The sequence below is a fragment of the Asterias amurensis genome, chromosome 20 (genome assembly GCF_032118995.1).
Source record: "Asterias amurensis chromosome 20, ASM3211899v1".
In the NCBI taxonomy this organism is placed as follows: domain Eukaryota; kingdom Metazoa; phylum Echinodermata; class Asteroidea; order Forcipulatida; family Asteriidae; genus Asterias; species Asterias amurensis.
In genome coordinates, this window is record NC_092667.1 from 8696469 (window position 1) to 8723935 (window position 27467).

At 37.8% G+C, this 27467-nt stretch overlaps 1 protein-coding gene across 2 annotated transcripts in view; it reads left to right on the top strand.

The window, feature by feature from the left end:
- The window catches only part of LOC139952232 (E3 ubiquitin-protein ligase MIB1-like), a 142605-nt gene that overhangs the window by 24647 nt on the left and 90491 nt on the right, over positions 1-27467 (top strand). For both annotated transcript variants that reach the window (XM_071951296.1, XM_071951297.1), the window contains exon 12: positions 7759-7910. In XM_071951296.1, the coding sequence (XP_071807397.1) occupies positions 7759-7910 (152 nt within the window). The remainder of the gene's footprint in view (positions 1-7758; positions 7911-27467) is intronic.

The window sequence follows — 27467 nt, forward strand, 5'->3', positions numbered from 1 at the left end:
CGGTTACACGTAGTGAACTCAGCATGCTCCCCATGTTATCGGCAATCAGACCCCATAATGTGACCAACCTTATCCAGGGTAACATGCTTTATGGTCACATTAAACATCCTTTTACCTCCCATTCTCAGTGTGTGACCTTACTGTTGTATAACAGAGCGGGCAGACACATCTTTTCTTGGATGGCTATTTGATGAGTAACAGACCTCCAGCTGTACACTGAATCCGTATCTGGTACCCTGACTAACCAATCATTTAACCATAACATTCTGAAGAAGGGTACTAGTCTTCCCAAACAATCACTAGCCATCTTCCAACAATAAATCAATATCTGGTTCTTGTGTACACTGACAACCAATTACAAAAGCTACACATTCTAAAACTAGGCACAAGTTTTTTCCAAGATGACCAGTTGTAGCCCACTTGCAACAATCAATCAGTACTCGGTACCCTGACATCTAATCACAAAAGCTACATACTGAGTGGGGGCACCAGTCTTTCCAGATAATCAGCACCCCACTACCAAAAAGGAAACCACTGTCCAGTACCCTTGAAAACCAGTTTCAAAAACTATAACTACAATGTAGTTCGAGTACACACCAGCCTTTGCAGATAATCAGTGGCCTACTTTAACAATAAGTCAATATCTGGTACTCTGAAAACCAATTTAAAAAGCTGCAAATGCTGAGAGTAGGCACCAGTCTTTTCAGCCAATCAGTCACCACTTCAAACAATAAATCAATATCTGGTTCCCTGACAACCAATTTAAGAAGCTACAAATAATGGAGAAAGATGACAGTTTTTCCAGCTGATTAGTTGCTCACTAATAACACAATAAATCTGCAAGGTACGGTACCTTTGTCAATTGATCACAAAAAACACAAAGCCTGAGGGAAATCCACTGTCTTTCTAGACAATTTCCTGCATTCTCCTTAGAACAATTGTAATGGCACCAGTCTATTTTGATTCATTCAAACATTTGTACGAGAGAACCAAAGCTGTATTTTCCGTGAGCCAATGTAAACAATTCCCTCGTAGTTTATTCTAACATACATTAATAGAGATTGATGTTTTGTGAACTCAAATATAGGATGTTGGGTTTGGGTTGTGAAAGTTTTTTTTGCGACAATGAAAATTATTCCTGGAAGGGCAAAATATTTTGGTTGAATAAAGGGCACCTAATTATAATATCAGAAAGTCATTGTAGGGATGCCTTGAAAGGGCACCATGGCCAAAGATCATTTTGACCAAATCTTGGCAAGCACATAAATGTTACCTGCCAAAATGCTAAATAATGTGAGTTGGTTGTGACAGGTGGTGCCTTGCTAACTTCTGCTCTGCATACACAGTCAACCCGCAGGTCACTAAATTTCGTTTCCTTTTATCTGCAAATTATTCATCGTTTTACGTGCGTAACCTCTGTGTGAATATTTAATTAGTCAAAAGGGCTTCTGGAAATCGGTAATTTTCGGCCTTTTCTGAAAAGTCTCAACCAAAATAATGTACCAGTAAATTGAAACGCTGAGCATATCTGTCGTTATGTATAAAAAAATCGGTGCAACTCAAATTTTAAAAAGAGAAAATTGTACGCAAAAAAAGGCTTCAAAAAGAAAGAAAACAAGTCACAAAAACACGGAAAATTTTCCCGTTATGAATGTCGGCAACAGTCCCCCAATTAGTACAATGGATAAAATACTTCATGTTCTTCCCGGAAATGTTAAAAGCGAGACCGGATACGAGCTAGTCCAGTCAGGATACAACGATTTCCACCAGTAGTCCAAAACTCCCGTTACGAAAAAATCAACCATAAACAGCATGGTTTTCCTGCACGGTGAATGGCTGACGATGACATCATCCATTGATGCAGCAGCACGCTGTTTTTTGTGGGTATGGTGCCCCGACCAACAAGCCAGCGTTAGTCAATAACAAAAGACCCTGTCTACAATGAGCTGTATGAGCTGAATCTGGGGGGGGGGGGTTAGCTCATCATAGACAGGGTCTTTTGTTAAGAGCTTCCTCCTGCATCTTCTAGCCATAAGAGCTGCTTCCTCTTCTTACCATGAGAGCTGCTCCTTATCTAACCATATGAGCTGCTCTTTCTCTAACCATATGAGCTGCCTCCTCTTCTAACCATGAGAGCTGCCCATCCTTTAGCCATAAGAGTTGTCTGCTCATCTAACTATGAAAGATGCTTCCCCCTGTAACCATAAGAGCTGCTTCCTTTTCTAACCATGAGAGCTGTCCCTACTCTAACTATAAGAACTTCCTCCTCCATCCTCTAACCATAAGAGCTGCTTCCTTTTCTAACCATGAGAGCTGCTCTTGCTCTAACAAAGAGAGCTGCCCCTCCTCTAACTATAAGAGCTTCCTCCTCCATCATCTAACCATAAGATCTGCTCCCTTTTTTAACCATGAGAGTTGCCCCTCCTTTAGCCATAAGAGTTGTCTACTCATCTAACCATAAGAGCTGCTTCCTTTTCTAACCATGAGAGCTGCTCTTGCTCTAACAATGAGAGCTGCCCCTCCTCTAACTATAAGAGCTTCCTCCTGAATCATCTACATGTAACCATAAGAGCTGCTTCCTTTTCTAACCATGAGAGTTGCCCCTCCTCTAGCCATAAGAGTTGTCTACTCATCTAACCATGAGAGCTGCTCCTCCTCTGACCATGAGAGATGCTTCCTCCTCTAACAATGAGAGCTGCTCTTGCTCTAACAATGAGAGCTGCCCCTCCTCTAACTATAAGAGCTTTCTCCTGCATCCTCTAACCATAAGAGCTGCTTCTTTTTCTAACCATCAGAGCTGCTCTCTTGCTCTAACAATGAGAGCTGCCCCTTCTCCAACTATAAGAACTTCCTCCTCCATCATCTAACCATAAGAGCTGCTTCCTTTTCTAACCATGAGAGTTGCCCCTCCTCTAGCCATAAGAGTTGTCTACTCATCTAATCATGAGAGCTACCTCCTCTCTAACCATGAGAGCTGCTCCTCCTCTGACCATGAGAGATGCTCCCTTCTCTAACAATGAGAGCTGCCCCTCCTCTAACCATGAGAGCTGCCTCCTTTTTAACCATGAGAGCTATCTCCTCCTCTAATCATGAGAGCTGCCCTTCCTCTAATCATGAGCATTTTCTCTTACCAAGACTGCCTGTTCAACGAAGCCACGAAACTATGACCAAAGGAAATCCGTAAAATAAGACCTTATGCATGTGATAAAATTTGAGTAGGTCGTCCTCGCCTAGGGGACAAAAGACTGAAAGATTGTTGGCTTATCCTGTGTGCCGCGCGTATGTGCGTTTCCATTGTTTTTTATCATCGGTTTATCTCTGAGATGGAGGCTGGATGATGTCAATGCATTGGTCTATTACCTTCATACGCACATCCCGCCAAAGTATCTTCCCATACCATGATGTGTGTTGACATGGCTATCGCCAAACCTGCCCAGAAACTTGATTGACAGTTGCTAGGACCGCCTCTGTGTGTATAAAGTTTTGCCTGTTTTCAGGTTATTGCGTCCTCCGAAGTGAACTGGTTAGATTATGTGCATAGTTGTGCGAGGGTTAGAAAGTTACTTTGAGTTCATCCCAATCTTGATGTGTCATGATTCAGTATGAACGGACTTATGCAGAAAAAATCCACAGGCTGGGACTCGAACCCATGACCCTCGCAATTAAGAGGACATGTCTAAACCGCTAGAACACTGAGCATGTCCAATCCTATTAAACAATATACATGTACATGTAGGGCCTAATTGACATAATCTTGTATTTGTAACATTTGGGTTCGTTGGTTCCAGTGGAATTTTTCCAAAATGATTTTAAAAGCATAAATTAAATTGGCTCAGCAAACAGAGATGTAAGGGGGAGAAATGTGTCTTAATGGCAGGGTTGATTGTTCACATTGTATTTATTTCCATTTCATTTTTTTAATGACTACAAAACGTTATGTTTCTATGAGGTTCATATGTACCTGTGTGTATGTACATCATGCATGCCAAGGTGTCGTCTGCTCATTTGTCTTCCTTCATAATTAACTCTATAGAAGGAAAATGGCAAAAACCTGCATTAAAATTACAATTGATTATTTCCCAGATATTGTATTAACTAACTGTTAGCAATTTGTTGAGTTAAATCTCTTGTAGAAGTTGAAAACCCTGGTTGGTTGCTCCTCCAAAGAGGCCCCAGCGTGACCTTTTCTTGTCTGGGTCATGGATCGTCCGCCCGGCCCTCAGTAGCCTGAGACGTTACATCAGCTGGTATCACTACTGTAATAGCTAAGAATACGATATGTTGATGTTACGACGCATCATGCCTTGTTAGCCCAGAGCGTCAGTGACACTTTGGAATGGCAGTACCTCTGATGATCTCGAACAGGCATTGAAGAATTCCGCACATAACAGATTCCTGGGCTGGATATATGCATTTCCAAAAGCACTTTTGAAAGTGTATAGAGTTGATACTGAATCAAGTTAATATTTACGCTTAGCACTTTAACTCGACTTGAATTCGGGGCTAAAAAACTATAGACACCATCATTTGAACACACCCTAGGCCAAATAAATTGATGAAACTAAGCATATTAAGCATAAGAAATGCTAAGCACTAAAATATTCCGATTCGCTGGACCTTGACCAACATTTATAAAGATTTTAATGTACTCTAAGTAAGAGTGTTAATCACATGCTGTTTTGTCTGGTAATCCTGTGTTTTTTTAAGGATTTTTCTGTGCTGAACAATTTTTTTGTGCTTAACCAGCTTCTATGAAATTGAACCTATAGTTACCAACCTGTGACACTCTGTATTCCTGCTGATTATTCATAGGATTCACACTGGGTACTGATCACCTGGCTACATGTAGCGCTCAAGGCTAGGATCTCTGCTCTACTTTGTGTTAATAAATAATAATAATAACAACTTTTATATAGCGCACTTCACAATAACCGTATCAATGCGCTTTACATTCAATCACTACTTTGAATCCACTTGATACCTCCAGAGTAAATTTTTTCCAGTACTCATTTAACACTATGTATTCAGTGAAAGTTACACTCATCGGTGATTGGCAAAAACTGCATTTTTTTTTATTCCCTTTGCCAGAGCTGCGTCACTTAAATACAGTTTAATTTGAGCAAAAGACTTTAAATATATCATAGCAATTCTGTTGGACAGAATTTATAAGCAATATCAGATAAAAAGCATTTTACATGTATGTTGTAAAATGTTTCTGCTATAAGATTTTACTTTACTTTATTTATAAGCTTCAAAAGCATTTTGAAATTTGAAAATGAAATTAGAATTTGTGTACTCTGTAAGTTGGGTCTTCAACAAAACAGCACACGTCCATGGCCCAGTTTCGAAGAGCTGATCAGCAAACATTAGCAAAGAACAAGTCACATGAGTGACATTACATCTCAACTGGTAACTCACTTCTCTATTTAGCAAAAAGTTATGTGTTTAGCGAATGTGTTTACTTATATTTGTATGTTCGTATTCCCATGCACCCATTGCTGCATTCGTGAACTAAATGCCCTAAATTGCTAACCCATATTAAGCAGCACCATAAACTACATGTCTGTCCTGGTCATGTGTCAATCCATTTAAGTTGATCTGGTCTCCTACCTGCCATGACTCGTGTTTGGGGCCCAGACTCGTCTCCCAACCAGGAATAGTTGACTCTGGTGTAAGGATTAATAAGGTCAGGATACCAATACTTGATGGTGTCATCTTGCATGCAAACTACATTCCCAGATTATCAAGGGGGCTGTGGATCTATTTAATGCTTAGAGAGATTAAAGGACATGATCCAGGGGAACAGGCTGGTGAGTGGCAAGTGAGGTGTCCTGGAACCCTGCTCTGAGGTCACCATGTGTCTCTCTCTTTAAGATGACCTACGTTGTAAGACCTGGATTCCAGAATGATGATTTAGAACAGCTAAGCAAAATTAGCAGGATATACCAGTCATATACATACTGTAGATACATGTACATTACGCATTTTGGTTGTTCAACTACATGTACTAAGCAAAATACTGCAATGCTTAGCAAATTGGATGAGTTACATGCTGTAAAGTTTATGCTGTAAGTTTGTGCTCCAGTTTTAAACCCACCACTACTTGTCTTGTAGCCTATCTTTGCTAAAAGGTCTAGTACACTGAATGCAAACTCAGCAGAATGTGGGTTCGAATCCTGGTTGTGACACTTGTGCCCGTTAACATGGCACTTAACTATAATTGCTTTGTTGAAAGTTGGGAAGGTTGTCCATTCTGCTCTACCAGTCAGGCTCGTAGTGGATGATACCAATGCCTACATCCTTATGGACTGTGAAGGGGGGGTAACCCTGTTTCAGCCCCCAGGAGTAGCTGGACACATTTAATGTGGGATCTTTTGTATGTAGCGTTAAAAAACATTAAGTAACAACATTGAGCTTCTTTGAAGTTCGCAAGTTTCAGAGTAAGACCTTTTTGTAGATTTGATTGGAGTGTGGGGTTAAAAATTATTATGTGTTTTTGTACATATAACCCACTACTTTGAAACCATATTCTTTGAAATGGAGCCATAATGGCTCCAGCTTTTAAAGACAGTGGACACTATTGGTAATGTCAAAGACCAGTCTTCTCACTTGGTGTATCTCAACATATGCATAAAATAACAAACCTGTGAAAATTTTAGCTCAATTGGTCGTCGAAGTTGCGAGATAATAATGAAAGAAAAAACACCCTTGTCACACGAAGTTGTGTACTTTTAGATGCTTGATTTTGAGACTTCAAATTTTAAATATGAGGTCTCGAAATCAAGTTCGTGGAAATTAACTTCTTTCTCGAAAACTATGTCACTTCAGAGGGAGCCGTTTCTCACAATGTTTTATACTACCAACCTCTCCCCATTACTCGTTACCAAGTAAGTTTTTATGCTAATAATTATTTCGAGTAATTACCAATAGTGTCCACTGCCTTTAAGAGTAAATATTCCAGCTTTATCAGAAGGGATACCCCAGAGTGCAATTCTTGCGTGTATTCAAACATTGGGACTCGTTAAGCATTGCAAGTTAAATTGTTTCTTGATGTGTTAAGGCAGTATTCGTTGGACCAAAAGTGGTCTTAAAATGTTTGAATATGTGCGAGACTTACATGGTTTATTAGTCGAGTTAAATTCAAAATGTAACCTTCTTTTTAAATAAATAAAGCAAATGGAATAGAGCGTCAGCGATTGGGTTGTTTTTTTTTCGGTATGAACTCATTAAGTACATTGTATGCAGCCAGATGTACTGAAGGTCAAAGATCAAAGTTTTGACAAGGAATCATTCAGGGAACGTGCAACAATACAGAACTATTGAACTTAATATCCTCAAAAGTGTCTTCTTAATCTTGATGTAACTGCAGGGATTATATTTATTGTTTCAATTTGATAATATTCCATTCTTTTGTCTCATTAAGTTCTGATCAGGATTGTAGGCTTTCTAAGAGGAATAGCTGTTTCTGCATAGAGGCCATGATGGGTTTCTTCTATGCTAGTGCATGTAACCAAAGTGAGGCTGGAAGGACAGGAACAGTGTGAAGTTTGGTTCATACATGTGACTGCGAATGCGAACACGAATAAGCAATAAATAATTCTCATCAGTTGAAATGTGCTCAACTCCTGCAAAACATTCAAAACGAAAACAGCCATGTGACGTCAATATTCGCGCCATTCGCAGGAAGTATGAACCGGGCATAATGAAGATCTACTCTTGGTATTTATTGATTGATATTTGTCTTTGATTGTATTTCAGGATTCAGAAGGGGACACAGCACTTCATGATGCAATCAGCAAGAAGAGAGATGACATCCTATCACTGCTTCTGGACAACAATGCCGACATCTGCGTCACAAACAACAATGGCTTCAACGCTCTGCACCATGCAGCGCTGCGTGGCAACCCCAGGTATGTGCTGTTTTGTTTTATTCAAGTTAAGTTGTTGTTATTACGTTCCCCAGCCTCGTCCTATCAGTTATATTACACAGCTGCTGAGCTCAACCAATGTCGTCACTTGTACAGCGTCGTCACTTAGATTGGCAGGCTACCAGCATGTCATTCTAGGGGTATTTGCCTGTTACGTGCCTGAGCTGTTTTTAAGACCCTGCAGGCTACGCAGGAGAGCAGTGTTTTTAAAAGCACCCGCCAGGGAAAGACAAGTTACTTTCTATTTCAGTGACAAGCCAACTGTGGCACATCCGCACATCCACAGAGTTCGGACCTTTGCTGATATGAGTTCATATATCTGCTTAGCTGGAGAATATTGACGCTTAATTAAGTAGAAAAATGCTGACCGTGCGTCAGCATCATTTCATTAATACGAAAAAGATATTTGTAAGGACTGGAACTTCCCTGCTTACTGGAAAACAGAAATGTTGTACCATGTGCAAAGTCATTTGCAAACTGTGTACGCTGTTGTAAAAAGGAATGTTTTTCAACTGGGTGTCGGAATTGGCAGACCCTGTCGTTTAAATTTTGGGTCATTCTTAGGCAATGAACCCCCCCCCCCAACAATTGTGTCATTTCTATTCAGAAACTGGCTCTATTGAGCATTCTGCAAAATTATTTTGTCTGAAATGCCCCCCCCCCCCCCCCCCGTTGATTAGGAATAAGTAACAGTTTGTCAAAATTTTGAATCTCCAAATATCTCACCTCATGTCAAGTTTCAGGGATTCAAATTTCTGTGGTGTTTGGTTGTGAAGAACTGCTGCAGCCGCAGATGCGGTTGGTACCTTTTGTCACCTCGCTAAACAGGGAGGGATTCAACATTCTTGTGTAAATATTGTGACAGTTTTTGCTCTTTTTTCAACAAGTAGACACTGTATTCAGTTGAAACTTTCTCACATGACTTTTCTTGTATCTTTAATGACAAAGTGGCTGGTAAATCAGCACTTGGTTGAACAAACAGTCTATGATCCTCGTAACCTTTAATGCCTCATTTATCTGATGTCGTGGTTGATGTTGATTTGTTTTGTTTTCTGGTAGGGCTTAGAAACCACAAAGCATTATTGAAATTCTACATACATAACAATAATAATATTAATAATAATAATCAAAGTCTTGTATAGTGCCGGTATCCGCCAATGCAGGCGCTCATAGCGCTTGCTAAAAAAATCTGCACCCTAGTCAGCTGAGCTCCAGGTGCATGAAGAACAAAATCCAACTGTAGTTAAGGGTTGTTGAAGTATAGAGAATATCAATTCAGTTGCTGTAGATCTTGTAATTACTTTATACTCATGATAATGAATCCCACATAAAAACAATTATCATTCCTTCACCAAGCATTCAACCCTTAATATCCCTTGGTCTATGCATGACGCAAACGTTCAAACAAACTGAATGAATTGTAATGTCATCTACAGAAAACTGAGGACATCAATGTAATACTTGAACTTGAAGTGAGCCCTCAATTGGGAAATGGAGGCCAGTGCTGTTTTTAGTGCTGTTTTTTAGCTGCTCATTTTGTAAGCATGGTTGTTAGAATTCTACATGTACGTGCATCAGGCTCTTGAAGGGGCACAGCAATGTCCCCCCTTTATTTAAAGTGCCACTTAAATGTGATAAATGTTAGTGTTATTGAAACTTTGCTGTGGGTACCCTGAGGTTCATTCAAGGCTGGCTTCATTTTATATGTAACAAATTGGTTGACAAACTTCTGAAGAAGAAACAAATGTGTGACACAACTCTTATTTAATATTGTCTCAAATAGGCCGAGGTAAAGTACATGTATGTAAATTATTTTATTGATGAACCTCAGATTAACTGACTTGAAAGGAGTACATCGTTTAAACATTATTTTAATTATACACAAATCCTATTTTGATGACAGATCTACAGGAAAACTTCTTTAAATAGCAAATGTGTATGAAATGATATTACTAAAAGCTATCACACATGATTAATTCCTTAATCTGAAAGCTTACATTACATTTAAACAAAATTATACCAATGCCCTGAGAAATATTTTCAAATAAACTCAAAATCCCTGCCAAAACATTAACCTTTATCTTAGGTTTTTTCTTTTCTAAAATATAAAGTAAAACAAGACAATTTCACAGATAGGATGTAGATGTGTGGGCACAAAAGTGCCTATGTGGGGTATTACAATGGAACAAAAAACAAAAGTTTGTCTTTGTTCAGTTTGGACCCCACAGAGAAATTCTTTAGAATTCTTTAGTTTTTTTTTAAACCTGCAAAAAATAGTAAATGGTCTGATGTTTTGATCCTCGCAAAGTCTTTCTCGAAGGCTAAATGACAACACAACGCAACACACATCAACAGGTATACAATAGTAAACAAAACTAATAACAGAGGGCGCTGTTCAATTTGATGATGATGATGCTACTTGTTGAAGAGGTCACACTCGATTTCTTGCAGAGAAGAGCTTAAAGAAATAAAACAAATGACAGTATAACACAATGGTCTCTGTAGGACACTCTTAAAAACTGCACCGTATTTTCGCTAAAACTTCCAGTTAACATTGTCGATTTTATTCAGATTTTATAAATATCGTTTATTGATATTGTGTATTAAAAGTATTGAACGAGTCGCAACAGTCAATCGTAAAATCAGATTTCAAATTTCTGTGGTTATTTGAGTAACCATGGAATTGACCGTAACTTGAAGGTGTTTAACGCATGTCAATTTGTTTGTTGAATCTGAATGACTTTGACTTTGGGGATATGAAATACATTGATGTTTAAAGTATTTTATGGTTTTGTTTAGAAATGTAAAATGTCTGTGGCCGTCAGGAGTCTGGACTTCCCTCTCTTCAAATCCTAGGGAAAATATTGAGGCCTAGAAGGGGGGAAATTTTCAGCTTGTCATGAGGATTTTCGTTTTTTAGGACTTACTTTTTACAAGAGATACATGTATGAAAGCTACCTGCATAGTAATAAAGCTGTCTGACTGCAAAGGTAACGTTCTTGGCTTGACTCTGGGGCATGACAACATACGCATTGAATCCCACAGTTGGTTTCCAGCTCAATAAAGTAAAATTTTAAAGAATGAAAAGAGAAACTCATTTTGCCAAGTCATAAAAATAGCCCTGACTACATATTGAAGACTCGGCTGTGTACTGGCTCCCTTACCAACATTACACAAAGAGAATGCAGTGAAGACTTGACTAGAACAGGCCGAACACGAGACGAAAACACTAGCTGAATTATCAGTTTAGAGATTAGACTGGCACGGGGGACATGTTATTGACAATCGACAGCTTTGAAAATGATCTAAACGAAGTCCGAAATCAGACACTGGGATATAGAATTTGGGATGAATGCCACAACCCCGGAAGTCATTATCTCTTTAGTAACTGACCAACTCATACATCATTGTATATTTCATAGCTCTGTCGTTCTTCTTCACCGATGAATGTGTATTACACATTATTCAAGATATCCAAGTATTCTGAGCAATCGCCATCCGGCTAGCAAAATATGTGAATTACAACCTAAAACATGTATCTTAACACTCACTCACATTTTCAAACTAAAATTCTGGGGAGGTGAAAGCTTTTTTGGTTTGTTTTTTACATAATTGTATGGTGTTACTCTTGAAGATAGTTATTTCTTAAGCAGTGCATAAAATATATTTGGATAATGTTAAGTAATGGTTACAGGGAACCAACAAGTGCATTGGTTAAGCTTTCTTAAAGTATAATACTCAATTACATGAATTTGCATGAATACAACATCCAACGATTTGTCTAGTTTAGTATAATAATAATGACGCCTTCTATGGCGCTGGTATCCACAAAAATACTCATGGGCTTGCTCCAAAAACAATAAAGTCCCTCTGTGATGTCTTCAAATGGTACACATGACAGAAAGGTAAAAAAGGAGGTGCTTCATAAAACCAGCAGAAGAATAAGCAGTAATCTCAAATCTCTTTGGAATTAACCTTGGAAGACATCCCAAAAGCAGGTCATTTTGGAGCTAAAAACAGCAGAAGAATAAGCAGTAATCTCAAATCTCTTTGGAATTAACCTTGGAAGATATCCCAAAAGCAGGTCATTTTGGAGCTAAAAATGGCAGAAGCTGAACAGTGCCTGATGCCTCAATGTTTCTCCATCATTCAAAGATTATTGTAATAATTATGTTAAAAAAAATTTATAACACTGATGTTCAGTCCTATTTTATAAAACAAAACTTTGAACGTTTGAACAAGGTCGCATCGTAGATGAACACAAACATACATGAACATTGAACCCTATAATACAGTAGCCATTCAAATGAAAGAAACCCAAGTTAATAATGTAATATCAACAGGTTATTTCTTTGAAAAATACATGTAGATGCTGCAAGATGAACATGATGATACTCTGCAGAAAACCAATATCATACATACATTTCCTTACGAGCAGATCTATGTACTTAGCATCAACTATTAAACAAAATTTGTTTTTTTATTTTAAACTTAAGACATGTAAGATGCAATTGTTGTTTTCATTACATGTAGTAAAGGTAATGATAATTTGGGTTGAACAAATAGCTATACATTTTTACATAGCTCAGTTGGTAGAGCGCTGGCACTTTAATCTGGAGGTCGTTGGTTCAAATCCCACTCTAGTCAATTTGTCTTTGTTCAAATCCCACTCTAGTCAATTTGTCTTTGTTCAACTCCAAATCTTTCAAAATTTACGAAGTCTGTTTCCCTGTGGTTTAGTATTTGATAAAAGTGATGATACCAATGTACACTTACATTGTAGTCGTAGCCTGAATGCTATATTATGGTAATGAATTCCAGAGAACCATAAAGCTATGCAGTCTTTTTTTATGTTAAACACGAATTGGCAACTCTACAATTGTTTGAACAAATCACAAATTATATAAAACTAATAATTTATTTCCAAAGACTTATACAAAACACACCTACACTCAAGTAAGATTATCATGGTCGTCAAAGTTATGTACAAAACATGATATTCATAAACTGTATAAATCTCTGTGCCGATTTCACTGGTTTTTCACTGGTATCCTGGCGGTTTCACTGGTAGTCCTACGGGTTTCACTGGTATCCTAAGATGCAAGAATGCTGTGCTACGGCTGGTTGAAGGGGACCAAATCCACACAAGGCCACGATTTGGTTCCCGTTTACCAGCTAAAGCGCAGTAAAATGATGAACTTCTCTTGACGTTATTGCCAGCCATGTTGAAGTAATTGTGTACACATCCCTTATGAAGTGACTGCTTTCTCCTATGTGGTCTTGCTGACTTGACACTTTCTCATCTGTTGACAACTATGGGCTAAACAGTCTTATTACCTGTTTGTGTAAACCTTCTAAGCAGAATGTATAGTGCTTAGGAAACTATCAACAATCATAGGCATTTGCTTAGAAAGATTTGTCTTCCATCATGAACACTGCCATGCCTGATACTGTAAAAACCTGGAATTATTGCATTGTGGAGATGGTGACTTTTATTGTATACAGTTATTGGCTATACATGTATTGGCCTACAGTGCTTTATTATTCATCAATGTGAGACAACAAAATAGAAATCTTACTTTAAAAAAACCCACAGATTGATAGAAACTCAAAGTTGTCTGTGTTCCGTGTGTGCTCTTTACTTCTTTGAATCTTGATTCTGTATTACTTCTAAGTAATACATCGATCTAATGACATGGCTAGAGCAAACAAATACTGTGACTACAGTTAGAAGTATTTCAGCAGATTGATAAGATATTAAACACATCAGTTGACCATCTTAAGGTCAATGACTGCTATGTAGAATGTCCTAAGTATATTAACAGATATCTCAACCTTTGAAATAATTAATTTAACTCTTCCAGTTGCATTATCTTGCTGCTGGTGTTACGAAGTAACTTTGTGTTTAATTTTACTAAAAATGTGGCATCATTCCTTTTTGGAGTGCAATCTATAATCTTGGGCAATTTACTTGTGTGATTTCTAAACATAGACAAGCATGAAGCAACTAGTAAAACTACGTAGAAGTATTTATATTTATGTAAGTTGTAGTTTCTATACTTGTGTCCTGACCCGTACAACTTAAATTGTCAGTCTTATCATCCAAACACTTTATACAAGTAATTTACTTCCAAAAACCCATAATTAATCAACTTTACATACTTTTCTTACCGATTAAAAGTCTGGTTTATGTTTTGGATTTTGAGGAATAACTTGTTAAACAACCTTGTCTGAGAGTTCTGTTTTAAAAGAAAAAACCCAGTACCAAACCGAGACTGGAAGGGTAAATAGCCTGGCTCCTTTCTGTTGTCAGCACCAAAAGATCATTGCTGCTTATAGGGAACCAGACAAACATGAGGTCAGAATGCAAATGATGTAGAGAATGAGATACAAAGCATCTTGCCCTCAACATGTTCACATTCCCTTGGTGGGACTCATGCGTTTGGCATCTGCTATGTCATCCAAGTCCTATGGTTCTAATTTACTTGAATTCTCTGTCCTACTTTTTCTTGTCAAAGTCGTTTCTCTGCACAGAATGTCTTCCGGGTGAGTGTCTTGCAAAAAGTTATCTTGAAGAATATAATTTGTGCACTGTTGAGATAGTTTGAGTCACTTTTTACAAGGGTTTTATTTTCTATAAATTCAATAAGCACAAGTTTGGTGAGGTGAATTTAGGTTAACGCTGTAAACAATCTAATATGGGTTGAATTCTTATGATGGGATGATATTTTGAAAGCGGATAGAAGTATCTTTTTTAAAGAACCACCAACCTTTTTTAAAACTACATTAATGTAGCTTAGGCTATAATGACCTAAAAGACTAAGTAGAGGATTGATAGAATTATATACTAAATCTGAACATGTTTGAAGACATTCGATGTTCTTACTAAATCAATCGAACAAACAAGTAGATAGAGAAATGGACCATTGGTGTACCATGCTGTTGAAGATAGGTTCTTCAAAAAAGATCGAAATGGAAGTACCTTTCTTTAAAAACATTGTGCTACTTTTCCTTTAAATTCTGGGTGTACAGATTGAAATATGAGAGAAAATGAAGAAATTACAATCTTACCTGAAAATGTTTAATGGCTATAATGAAAGCACACATCATTGAGTCACTACACACCTTCAGATTGTTGAGGCCACCAGAGACTTATAGATGACATAGTTGAACAACTGTCCCAAGAAGAACTGGTTGGTCCCAAGAAGAACTGGTTGGCTTGATGTTGCAATGTGATGGAGCTGCAATCAAGAATCATGATTTTAGGGATGATTTAATAGGAACAAGGATTTGCATGTTGTTTGTGATTCACAGGCATTCCCATTGAAGACAATACCTGTTGCAGACTGCATGTATCAGAATGATGAAAGGGTTTTTACTGTACAAAGTTGGCTGAAGTTTTAATTTTGGAGAAAATATGGTTTGAATCTCACCTGAGGTGAGAAAGATGGGAAAAGTAGACACTAGTGTACGTGTTAAAATATGCATTGTGCTATGACATCACTACCCAGCTTGATTATACAGTGTATGTTTACAAGGACCGTGACTCAAGCATTATAACCATAGGTTCATGTATGCATGATCCTAACCATATCAAGTCGTTACTAATGACGTGCCGATAACTTGAGAAAGCTTTAGCACAACGACTTGAATTTGTTGTTGTTTGGTGTTTTGTTTGCTATCTCCATTCACTGACGTCAGCTTGTTTGTATGTTAATTCAATGGAACCCCTTGATTAGCATGTAAGAAAACAGGAAGATCACAAGAGCTGTTGGGTTTGTCACATGTTTTGTTTTTCAAAAATTGTTTATTTGAAACAATATTTTTGTAATTTAGCTTAAGGATTTCATACTCATGTTTTTAACACTAGAATGTTAAAAGCTTATTATGAACGTTGCACTAGAAGATGAGGCAAATTAAGTGCCTATAGCTAAAATTACTAATTGTATTTGTATAAACTTTGAAACAGCCTTAAGTACAATGAAAATAATGTCCATTTGTCATGAAAATAATATGTTGTATAAATACATTTTAATTAGGTAAAAAAAAAAAAAATTACCCACAGAAATTTTCAAGGATTATGTGCTTTAAGACAAGCAAAAATCTCATAAAAATCTCATAAAATATTACAGATTGAAACAAATGAAATGTTTGTCTTAAAGTTAAAAGTTCAATCACAAGTCATAAAATATCTACAAAACATGTTTCATTATCAGATATACTCGAATCTGTGTAAAGAAAGGTTTACAATTCATTGGGTTTCAAGTTATATTTTGCATAATGTGTAATCAACAAATCAGTTTTGCAACCATTATAATGTTATTGCATAGACAGGATGGTTAATATTTACAGATACAATGCAGGTACATCAAAATACAATAGTAATAGATGCTTCATAAGTTCAACATTCACAGTTTAACAAGTTATAACAAAGAATGTGATCATTAGGTGTTTAATACAACCCGTGTGTCAAGCGCCTGTAAGTTGTCAGTTGCTCTGCCTCCTGGACTGTTGCACTGTACTCCTCAACATCCTAACCTCGCTGTTCAGATGGGTAGACAAATGAACATCAAAAGAAACTCCAAATCACAGTTTTAGAGTAAATAGAAGAACATTAAATGTAGAACATATGAAGAATTATCCCATGTCCAGTGTGTGAAACCTTTCTGATGATGGTTTAAAAATGAGTCACAAGAAGTATGCATTCAAAGTCAAGGAAAATGATGATACGATTTAAAGTTCCATTATTTTTCGCTGTTTCCAGGTGCCTCTGTTTCTAATTTAAAAGTTGAAAATACAAAGTACAACAATCTGTGGTTCACTGAAGAAGTTTGTAATACTTTTTGGATGGATCTTTTGTTGACGACCATGTCACTTCAGATGAGAATGCATTCATAACTTGCCCATCATTTATGAAGATGATTTTTCTACCGTGTTATGATGAACCATCTTCCAAGTTGAACATCCATCATATCCATATCATGTAACAGTTTGTGTCCAGGAATTCATTGTATATTTCTTGGTTATTAATCGCCGGATGGATTTGCTGTCATTGCATCATCAAATGTCCCCTTGAAAGAGAGATTTTGAAAGCAGCAGATTTTTTATATTCTTTGAAGTAGCGGGACGAGATGTTGCTGTCCGCATCTCTTGCCTACTGCGATGTTGCAACCCTCCCACTACGGGGATATTCCGGAATGAGCTCACGTCCCGGCTTGCAGCGGTTTAAATAGCCCCGGCAGTGAAAGAGTTCCTGTGAGAGGTCCGTCAAGACAGTAGCGGACACAGAGACACACGACGGACTATTCTGGCAGTAAAGGTCTCCTAACGGGCAACCAATACAATCCCCACACTGCCATATGTTGTTGGCTATTGTGTACCTACGCTAGTGTGTGGGCTGAATGACATTTCTTTGATCACACGGACATACCTCTATAAACATTGAAATCTTACTGCGGAGCTAACCAAAGAACCCGGAACTGGGTGAATTATTACCCGAGACTGGGCTCATGAATGGGGCTACTGGGTGCTTTGAATGGGTTCACACCCTGGCCTTATAGAGGTGACCTACTCTTAAATGCCTCGACTGGGTTTACATCAAAAGTATTGATGCAGATCTTACACTTTGGAGAATGACCCCCCTACGAAAAAGGGTAGATGTTCTTGCAACAGCTATAATTATACGCTGATCTTTTTGGGCAAGAAGTTCCTAACATGACCTTATAAATGCACCAAATTGGTTTATTACAGGAATAGTGCAGACAAAAAGAAGAAGAACAAAGCTCATGTGTCCAGTTTCTCGATGAACTTTCTACATGCTCACAAGAAGTACTAAATTTAAGGGATTGTTGTGTTTACTTTTGTGGCGACATCTTCAGATAAATCTTGTAACAAAAAATCAAGTAACTCATGATATTTTATGTCTTGTAATTGATTAACATTTAATGGATTAGTACAGGGTTCAAATTAACTCATGGTTTGTCTTCATTCACACATGGACTGTGTGACTTAAAAAAACTGATTGAAACTTCAGTTTAGTTCATCTGTTCAAACACTTACCATCAAGATATTTGTGAAGCTTAGCAGATTGTGTCATGTTTTTAACTTTGATACCTGTACATCTTTGTGCACATCTTATATAAATATGGATTTTTTTATCCTCCTAAGTACATCATTGTTACAAAGGCCCTATAAGAAATTGATATATTGGCCCTCATGATTGAACAGTGGCCTAGAGTTTGTATTCTGGCCTAGGTTTTGGGCCTACTTGCCCCCAAGAACACAGTATTTGCTCAGATAAAGTTAACATTGGTCCAGATACATATTTGCCCGGTTGTTTGAATCTGTGTCAAAGGAAACGGTTATATTGGCCTCAAAACTAAATGAGGGAAAATAACTTGACATTACAATCCAAAATAAAGTTTCCTGTTGAATCCCAATTAGTTTATATACACACATATTTGTATTTGTTGCATTCATCAGTTTTCCTCTTTTATTTGAACGTACTGTGTGCAAAAGCTTTCAAGTCAGGGACATTGCATTGCATCAAACATGTTGATTAACTATAAGTACCAAATTTACAGCATAATATATAGCTTTTTGGTGTTGTTTTTACTGTACAAAATTATGAACAGTTCTCTAACAGTAACAGCATAACAAACTCATTTCCTTCTCAGTGCCAATGTAAGTATTGTGTTTGGACATAAAAGTTGGAATGTGAAGTGTATGACACCCTGTGTACAGACTAGCTAAACTACAACCTCGGACAAAGTCACTCCAAGATTGTGCAAGTTAGCTTCACAACGTCTGTTGAATTATTCATCACAACTTATGTTTCATATAGAGTAAATTGTTTGACTTTCATAAATGTTCATCTTAGTTCTTAATTGCATGATTATTGCCTTACGCTTCGAAACCCCAAAAACATCGAGAAAATACTGTACATTACAAAAGCACAGTTGCTTGAAAAGTATTGAGTGAAACAGGCAAGGAATTATACAGTGGCACCATAATTCTGTTGCCCTGGTCTTAGCCCAAGTGCCCTTCAAAAGTTTCCCATTAAGACTTTCAAGATTTTCTAATGGAAGTGCCCTTTGCAAAATGAAATCGTCCCTTTCCTTTTAAAGCTGAAAGTCCAGGCTTCATGAAAAAATATATTGCGCTCGTTTGTGCAACAAATGATGACCATTCACATGGTTAAGAAAAGTTTGTATATTTGGAGTGCTACGATCGCTCTTAATTAAACTTTGAAACAACGTGCCCCCATAATGGATATACGAAGACTTGATTTCATCGAAAAGTTAATAACAAAACTCATTTCATTCAGTGGCATTAATCATCAGCAGAATATATTGTTAAAATGCGTACAATGTCTTTGAAACAAAAACACGGTGAAATGACTTACACGTAACAGTACTTAAACACCCACATACCTCTGTGTAATGTCTCTGACCACCGCTCAGGAGCCAATTCAGATGGGCACCGTTGCCGCAGAGAACGTCCAAACTGTTGAGCAGGCCGACAATAACACCTGAATTATAATGTTTCTCTATTCTTGCTTGACTCATACGAAAAGGGCAGTGCCATCATTTCATTGCTCAATCTTATTGCCAGGCTTAATGCTTGTCCCTCTTTGCATCTTCTTAGATGGTTAGGGTTTTGTTTTTTGTTTTTTCCCTTGTTTTTTTTTTACTTGTAGATTTAGCCCCAAATAATGTGTGGGCGTCTTACAGCGCGCAAAGTCGTGGCACATAAGCATTGAGTGATCACTATGTAACCCATCCCAATTTGGTTTTTTCTGCATCTTCCATCTGGTTTCTTCATCATCATTTGCCCTTGTTCGTCATCCACGAGTTTCATTTCATCTTTTTTCTTCTTCTGGTATCCTCTACATATCAGTGGAAGTCAGATGCTGATGCTGCATGTTTCCCCACTGTTGTGGTCGTGTTTTTCTCCTCACAGTACTTGACCTTGTTATCGACGCAGTACCATCGTCATCTTGCGTTATCTCAACTGTTTTACCCCCTTGCACCACCGCTGAGTTGTTCCCCAAACTGCACCCCACGAGAGGATTCGTGAAACAAACATGCAAGCTCGTCAGAGGTTCAAGTTTGACATCACAACATTGTCTCCTGGCTGGAACATGGTGATCTTCATTGAAATCAAAAATGGATACATAGAGCAAAGTCAGACGATGTTGAAGAGAGAGAGAGATGGAGATGGAGCAGGGTAGTGATGGTCAAGAAGTGAGCTTAGTGCGTACGGCCTGCTTGCATCAGCCTCACTGCTGGCCGGCCAACTGCGGACTCGGCTCTGCAATCTCGGGGCTGTGTATCCACACTCTGTGCTATTTTGGCCCCCCGCCTGCTGGCTACCTATCAGACCTGTTAGTGAACCGGTGTGAGATATCCCTCCGCCCACACTGTCTGGATGCCTTTACAGCATCGGTGATGAGCTGAATCATACAAACCTATCTCTCTCTCTTACTCATGCCTTGTGAACCCTGACCTACAGTTAAACAGTGATTGTTCCAGCAACCTACAGAATGCTGGATATTTCCATCACTGTAAAAAAAATGCCCATCTTTCCATTTTAATTAACCTTTAAAAACAAATTTTAATAACTATTTCTTATGTCAGTTTTCATTGAAATTAGCTTGTTTTTAATCTGTAGTTTGTACTGCACAGTAACTGCAAAGTACACTATAAAGCAACATTGTGCATCTTGCGAAATACTTTTTAAGACAAGTTTGCGAACATTCCATACCAATTTGTACTTGTCTTTACTAACTGCCGCACTGGCAGGGCATGTACAAGTACAAGTAGTAATCCCCCATGTTCCTAATTCTTATGTGCAATGTTTATATACATTGTATAGTACATTTATGTACAATATACTTTCAACCATCATTTGTGGGCTAGATTTATTGGTGACTTTTCCCCAAAAAACATATTAAAGTCATGAAATGAATTGAAACATTTTCTGAAAACACACTCTCCCCTCCCCATAAGATTAAGTCATTGACCCCATACAAAGGTATTGACAAAATAGGAAGACCGCCAACATAGGGCTAGATGTAGATAGCTCAACTGTTAAGAAGTTTCTTACTTATTTTTTGGCCTTTTTTAGTCTCTGATTTAATTTTTGTCCACCTCTCATTTTTCAGAACTGATAAAAACACATGAATCTCTTCAGAAGAAATATATATACTTTTAATTATTTTACCAAAGGTCTTCACTTTCCCTTCTGTTGTTGCCGGTACTTTTCTTTTTTCTTTTTTTCTTCTTTTATTTTAGGAGGGGGGAAAAGGAATGCTTGAACTTTTTGCGGAATTTCTGAACTTTACCAGTACTCAAATATCTTTCAGTGACTCAGTTCGGTTTTGTTCTAACGATCTTTTGATAATGAAGAGCTGTGTTCAAGACTAAGTTAAGACTCTGTATTTCCAAAGGCCTGTTATCCAAATCACTAGGGTCGTGATCATTGGTTAATTTTAATTCTTTGTGCTGGGCAGATTAAAACAAGACAATAACAATGTTAAGATGCAATACAGTATTTAATTACATTAGTTGAGTCCATAGCAAGAAATACCGCTAACAGCTGTGCAGATACTTTTGGCTCAAACTGGTCACAGTTTTACACGAGCTGTTAATTGGCGATACGAAATTTCAATTTGAAATGGTCTAGCGCAAAGTAATAGGTTAATACACTCAGCCTCTGTTATATTGAGAACTTTACATCTATGGTGAACACCAGTCTTCCTTCATAACACCTCTTCCAAGACACACTATAGTTGTCCCTTTTATCTGCTAGAGTTCATTATTATTGGTATAACTTATTGTGGACTTCTACATTTAGTTTCACTGCCAGCAGCTGACTATAATTTATACTGTTTTTTTTTCACAGAGACTGATTAAGATGAAGTATTATGTGAACATTTTTTACAGTGTTTTCTAAATTATTTGTTCACTAGTTTTATACGTCTTAATGTTTCACTCTTAGAATAATTTGAGACAATTTATACCTTGTGAAGAAACGGATATTAACATTACTAGAAGCAAATACCACACAGTCCAAATTGCTACTGAATTCCTGCCTAATATATCTCCAGCTAGGATCAAAGGGCAATCAAGGGCCACCAAATATCCAGCTCCGAGTTCTTCCTCTTTGAAACCCATTTCCCTTACATCCGGCCCCATCCCAAACACCCCTCCAAGACCCGCTATCAATTTAATTACATTTAATCCCATCTCTCAAAGTAGGTTCAGAGCCAAAAATATGCCCCAAATTCCTGACAAGAATCTAAAAGCAATGGATACGGGGGCAACCAAAGGACAGGTTCTGATATTTGATTTTGTTTCTGTCGAGCCGCACACCACTTGGCAAACGATCCGCGTCGCCCCTGTTGCCGGTTATAGCCCGGGAGTCACGGCACACTGTTCTTAGGGCTCCCTACCAATTGATCCCCTGCCAGGCATGCAAGCGAGCGGCAGTGTGTCGCGTGTCGCTCCGAGTCGGGCTGCCATGGGATTTTGATAACTTCAGACAGAGCGGTATTTGAAAAAAGGCCTTGGGTAAGAGACCCACATCAGTTCAATGTTTGGTGTATTCTCATCCAGGGGGGGCCTCTGGTTACACCCAGCATGATGCTTAAGAGTGTACTTTGAGTGGTTACATATACCAGACAGCTGGTTGCACTGTCATGCAGGCCCTGTTTTTCTAAGGTAATTTCCTAGCCTTTGCCATCGGTGTGAAGTTAATGCATTTGTTAGAGTTGGTTTATTATGACCACATTCGAATTGCAGAATTTCTATTCTTATTTCAGCTCATGTAATGGATTTAAATTATTTCAGTGTTTGTCATTGATTTGATATTTACAGTATGCGATGTATTGGTAACATCGTTAACATCTTGTTCTATTTGATAGCAGAGTGAACTATATAAGTTGACAAATGGAAGATTTGATATATTTCTAAGTCTAGTCAAGCTGTTTTTTGCCCTTATAGTTGTACCTGCTATGCACAAGTTAATTTAGAACTCTCCATCTAAACCAGCTGATCTTAATTCATTGAAAATGTTCAACATTTTCAGTTACAAACAGAAACTGAAATTAATTTAAGCTGGATACAAAGGTGAACAACCCCCGTAATTACAAATAAACTCATTTCCTGAAAAGTCAAGAAAATATCAGTGTTGGAAATTACACCCGTTTGCCATTTGCAGTAAATGACATTAGATAATTGGGATGCTTCACAAAGTTGTCTCGGTCATCTTCATTCAAACTGATAATGTTGCTTTGTGAAAAATTTAACCTTTTCGGGAGTAGAGGGGGTATGGGGGTATTTGCCTGCGGCCATATCCAACCCAGAAGGAGTTTGGGTTAGCTGTGAGACTTTACCGGTACCCCTGTCTGTCCGATGGGACTACATCAGCTGTCCAGGGTATGATGGCAGGACGCCAATCATTTTTCCTACCTGGCTTGTACAGTTCTCTGCTGGATGTGTAAAGATGTATGACTTGATACCCCTGCTAGCTTATTTGCTTACTTCTCATCAAGATTTAAAATTAGAGTGCTTGACAACAACTGTCTTAATGTTGTAAGGCCATGACACATCCCCGGTTAATGTAAGGCTAAGAGACAATTAATGAGTCAAGTGTTGCCTTGTGTCATCCCTGACCATGTCCCATAAAGCCAAGAAAAATTCACCCACTGTTGAAGATTTGAACTGCCTCTAGCCATAGGGCTAACTTTGGTGGTCTAGTGGCAAGACATCTGCTCTACCAATGCAAAGTTCATGGGTTCTAATCCCACCCAAATGATTTGCCTGTGGAGTTTGTTCACAGATTTTGTTGGATAGCTAGCAATAATTGGCTGCTAAGCAGTTCTTTGAGTTGTGGCCACGGTTGACATATTTTAATTTACAAAATTAAAAAAACAACTGGACATGTTAAAATTAAGAATTTTGTTGTACTTTTTTTTTTAAAGTATTTTAAATCAGAACAACAAAATGATGCATCTGTTTCCAAAAAAGACGAGGGCCTTTTCTAAGACAAGTTTCTTACTTATAAAATAGGTGAATTGAAACATAAATTTCAAAAATTAACATTGTAACAACCCATAAACTGTGTTGAATGTTATCATTGAAAATACTGCAAAATACTTCAAATAACAAGTATTCTTTCTTTCTAAGAAAGGTTATCTTTTGATTAAGTTTTTATCAGTTGTTGATCAAGCTCAGAAAATTAAAACAGGTTGACATTTTGGTAATTAATTCCCCACATGGCTCGACAGGTTTGGATTATTTAGAGGCGAGGCCAAGACTTTTGTGTAAACCCGAAGAATTACTCTAGATTCCAAATCCAGTATGAGAATCTGATATTGAAGTTAAAAGTATTCCTCAGACAACTGAAAAATACGTTTTTTATGAACCCCCAAAAATGTCTGTTAGATCGTTTAGGGGATTGCTAGTAATTACCTGTCTACAACAAAATACTATTTGTTTGACAGAAAAAGGCAAATTATGTTTGTTTACAACTAATACAGAGTGTTTAAAGGATTTGCAATTGTAAAATGATTACCAACCTAAAAGACCGACATCAGATTAAATACAGAATAGAAGGAGTTGACGACTCTGCATTTGATGATACCTAAAAAGTTCATTCTCAGTGGTATAACTTGCAATGAAGAATCTATCAACTTGTGTATCTTAAAGAATTTAGACCTCTTAGTTTGACGAGAATAAACAAATTCACTCAAAAAATTATACAAATTCAGGTTTTGTTTTTTTATGTATGCAACCTTTGTTAAATTGAAAACAAGTAAATACACTTCAAAAATGTTAGTTGTAGGAGATACTTTAACAGCTGTATAGAGTTATCTATTTTCAAGTCTTTAACACCAGTTGAACTGATGGAGATTTGAGTTCCATTTGGTAAGAGGGGCAATTGAGACTGTCATCAGGCTAGATTTAAGCAGGTATCGCACTACGCCAAGCCATGAGTTGTTGACAAGCAGGCCTAGCTCTAATGGCTTGTCTGGGGACAGACCGCCACAGCCGCTCCCTCTGACTCTAGCCTTGCTGTACCTGGGAGTCGTGCTTTCACACGGCACAGTACAGCGGCACTCTATGCGCTGTTTATCCTCCCACATTCAACTGCTACTCTCCGTGCTTTCCTTCTCAGACAAAATTGGCTACAGAAATTATGTTCTGGTTGTTAACTCCTCAGCTAAATCACAAGACTGTGTTGAGATAGTGCATGTTGCTGTATGAGTTATTTAATTTGCTTAATTGTTGTTCATTTTCTCTCTCTTGCTCTCTTAGTTTGAGTATTGTAATTTAAAAAAATAACACATTTTAAGGGAATTTTTTTTTCTTGATAAAGATTCAAACTGAAGACAAATGGTGGTGTAAAATTTTGATGGTAGTATAAATCTGTGATACAGAGTAGGAATTATTTTGTTTTTCAAATTGAAACAGAATATTACTTCCTGTTTCATTATTTAAAAGTACGTCATCAAAAAGGATGGCTTACTTCATAAAGTTTTTAGAGAAGGTTGCCTTTGTTGTACTTAGTGCATTTTTACAATGATGTAAATTTCCTTTGCAGTGAGATTTTTAAAAAGAAGCAAATGCCTTATTGGAGTGTACGCTTTTTGTTTACATTATCATAGAACTAACCCTTTTGTCGAATTTTTAACAAGCTTTTGTATGTTTTTTTTTTCTCCTAAAATGTAATTTTTAACAGAAATATTGAGATTTAATACAAATTACTTCGAATGCAACCTGTTGTAGGATAGTATGAGTATGACTTAGTTGACTTTAACAATTGTAGAAATGTTTTTTAAATTTTTTTATTTGAGAAAATAGGGTTAGCTGTTGCAAACTGCTTACCAACCAAAAGAACCTATAATAAATGCCAAAAAGAATTAATGGCCTGCACTTTAATCCTGACAGAGTCTTATTTGAAAGGCTACAGATTTCTTTTTGTGATATTCTTTTTGAAGAGGCTAGCCACCGATCCAGTGAGATGTTACAAGTTGAGTCAGAGTGTAGGACCTTAAAGCCATCACATTCTGCTACCAGTAACTTGTAATACCAGGGTCACTCAGAGACCATCTATTCCTGGTATACCTATTTAAGCATTCTGAATCTCCTCTTTCAGTCACTTACCCTGGATTCCACAAAGTTCCTTCCTCTCCTTTATACCTCCTAGCTTTTTTTGTAAGACAGTGAAAGGGGTCATGAAGACGAGCGTCATCAGCGTTCACTTGTGTTTAAAAATGGATACAGTGCCACCAGAGAAGTGCCACCTTGGTGGATGGTGAACTAGTTAAGATGGACGGGATCCAGTTGGTCAAATTAGGGCCTCGTCAAGGCTGGTTTATCCTAAATAGGTAGCATAGTTAAGGGTTAGGGAAACATCTCCGCTCATAGAGGAGGTGTACACTGTACGTGTAGCTAAATCTAATATAATGATTCATAACATGGCATGCTCAACATTTATGTGGGAGTAATAACTAAAGAGGCAGTTCTATTGGGGGTGGGAGGAATGGTGGCAAGTCATTGATAGGGTCCATCATTTTTATTTGAGGTGTAAAATTTAAGGAATTTGGTGTTCTGTTTTAACTTTGATGCCAGTCCTCTGACATTGTGCAAAGGTTTTAGCTGTGTTACTTATTTAAAAATAGTTTAGGATGAGTAAAGTGATTGATGGTCTGCAAGCTTTGTTGAGATGGAACAATCATCCTAAGGGAATGTTTCTATCTTTCATGCTATCACTTTAAAGAAATTTGTGTTGCACAACTTTTCAACCAACCACATAGTTCTTTGACAATTACATCTTTGGCTCCTCTATACTGTATTTTGTTTGGGGACAGAAGTGATTTCTACAAGGGTAAGTGCCTCAGTGTCCTTTGGAATAATCTTAGGAAATGAAGATTCTCCTGATAATGCCCTTCATCATCGCAAACATTTTCGCCTCTTCAAGTATGAAGTTCAAGGCCAGAAAGTCTGGCCGTAGATTGATTATTGATATTTCTACCCTTTAGTGATACTTTTGGCTTGAATAAGTTATCACCACAGATGCTAGTTACAGAAGAGTACTTGCCCTATACTAAGAGTAAGAGAGTCAACCAATGCAGACAGTGTACACAGCTCAAGAGCATATGGGGAAGTGATGGGCTTAAAAATGAATGGACAACTGCATTGCGTTGAATACCAAGCTACCTGGCCAACCATATGGCTAGACAACACTAGCTCCGTCAATAGAGACAGGAAAAACATGTTGGCGTTTTCTCCACACAAAAATCCATAAACATCAGAAGAGTAAAGGCTATCCCGCTATTGCCAAATACCCAATGGGGTCAGTGTACCCAGAAACCCAGCCTGGGTATTAACTAGGTGTGTACGATCATATGCCTTTTAGCATTATCACCTCCTACAAAACACCCACACAGGGTCAGCAACTGACAAAATGTCACCTACTGATGGGCTCATTGGGTGGTGAATGAACCCATTATTCACCCCAGTGTACCTAGAA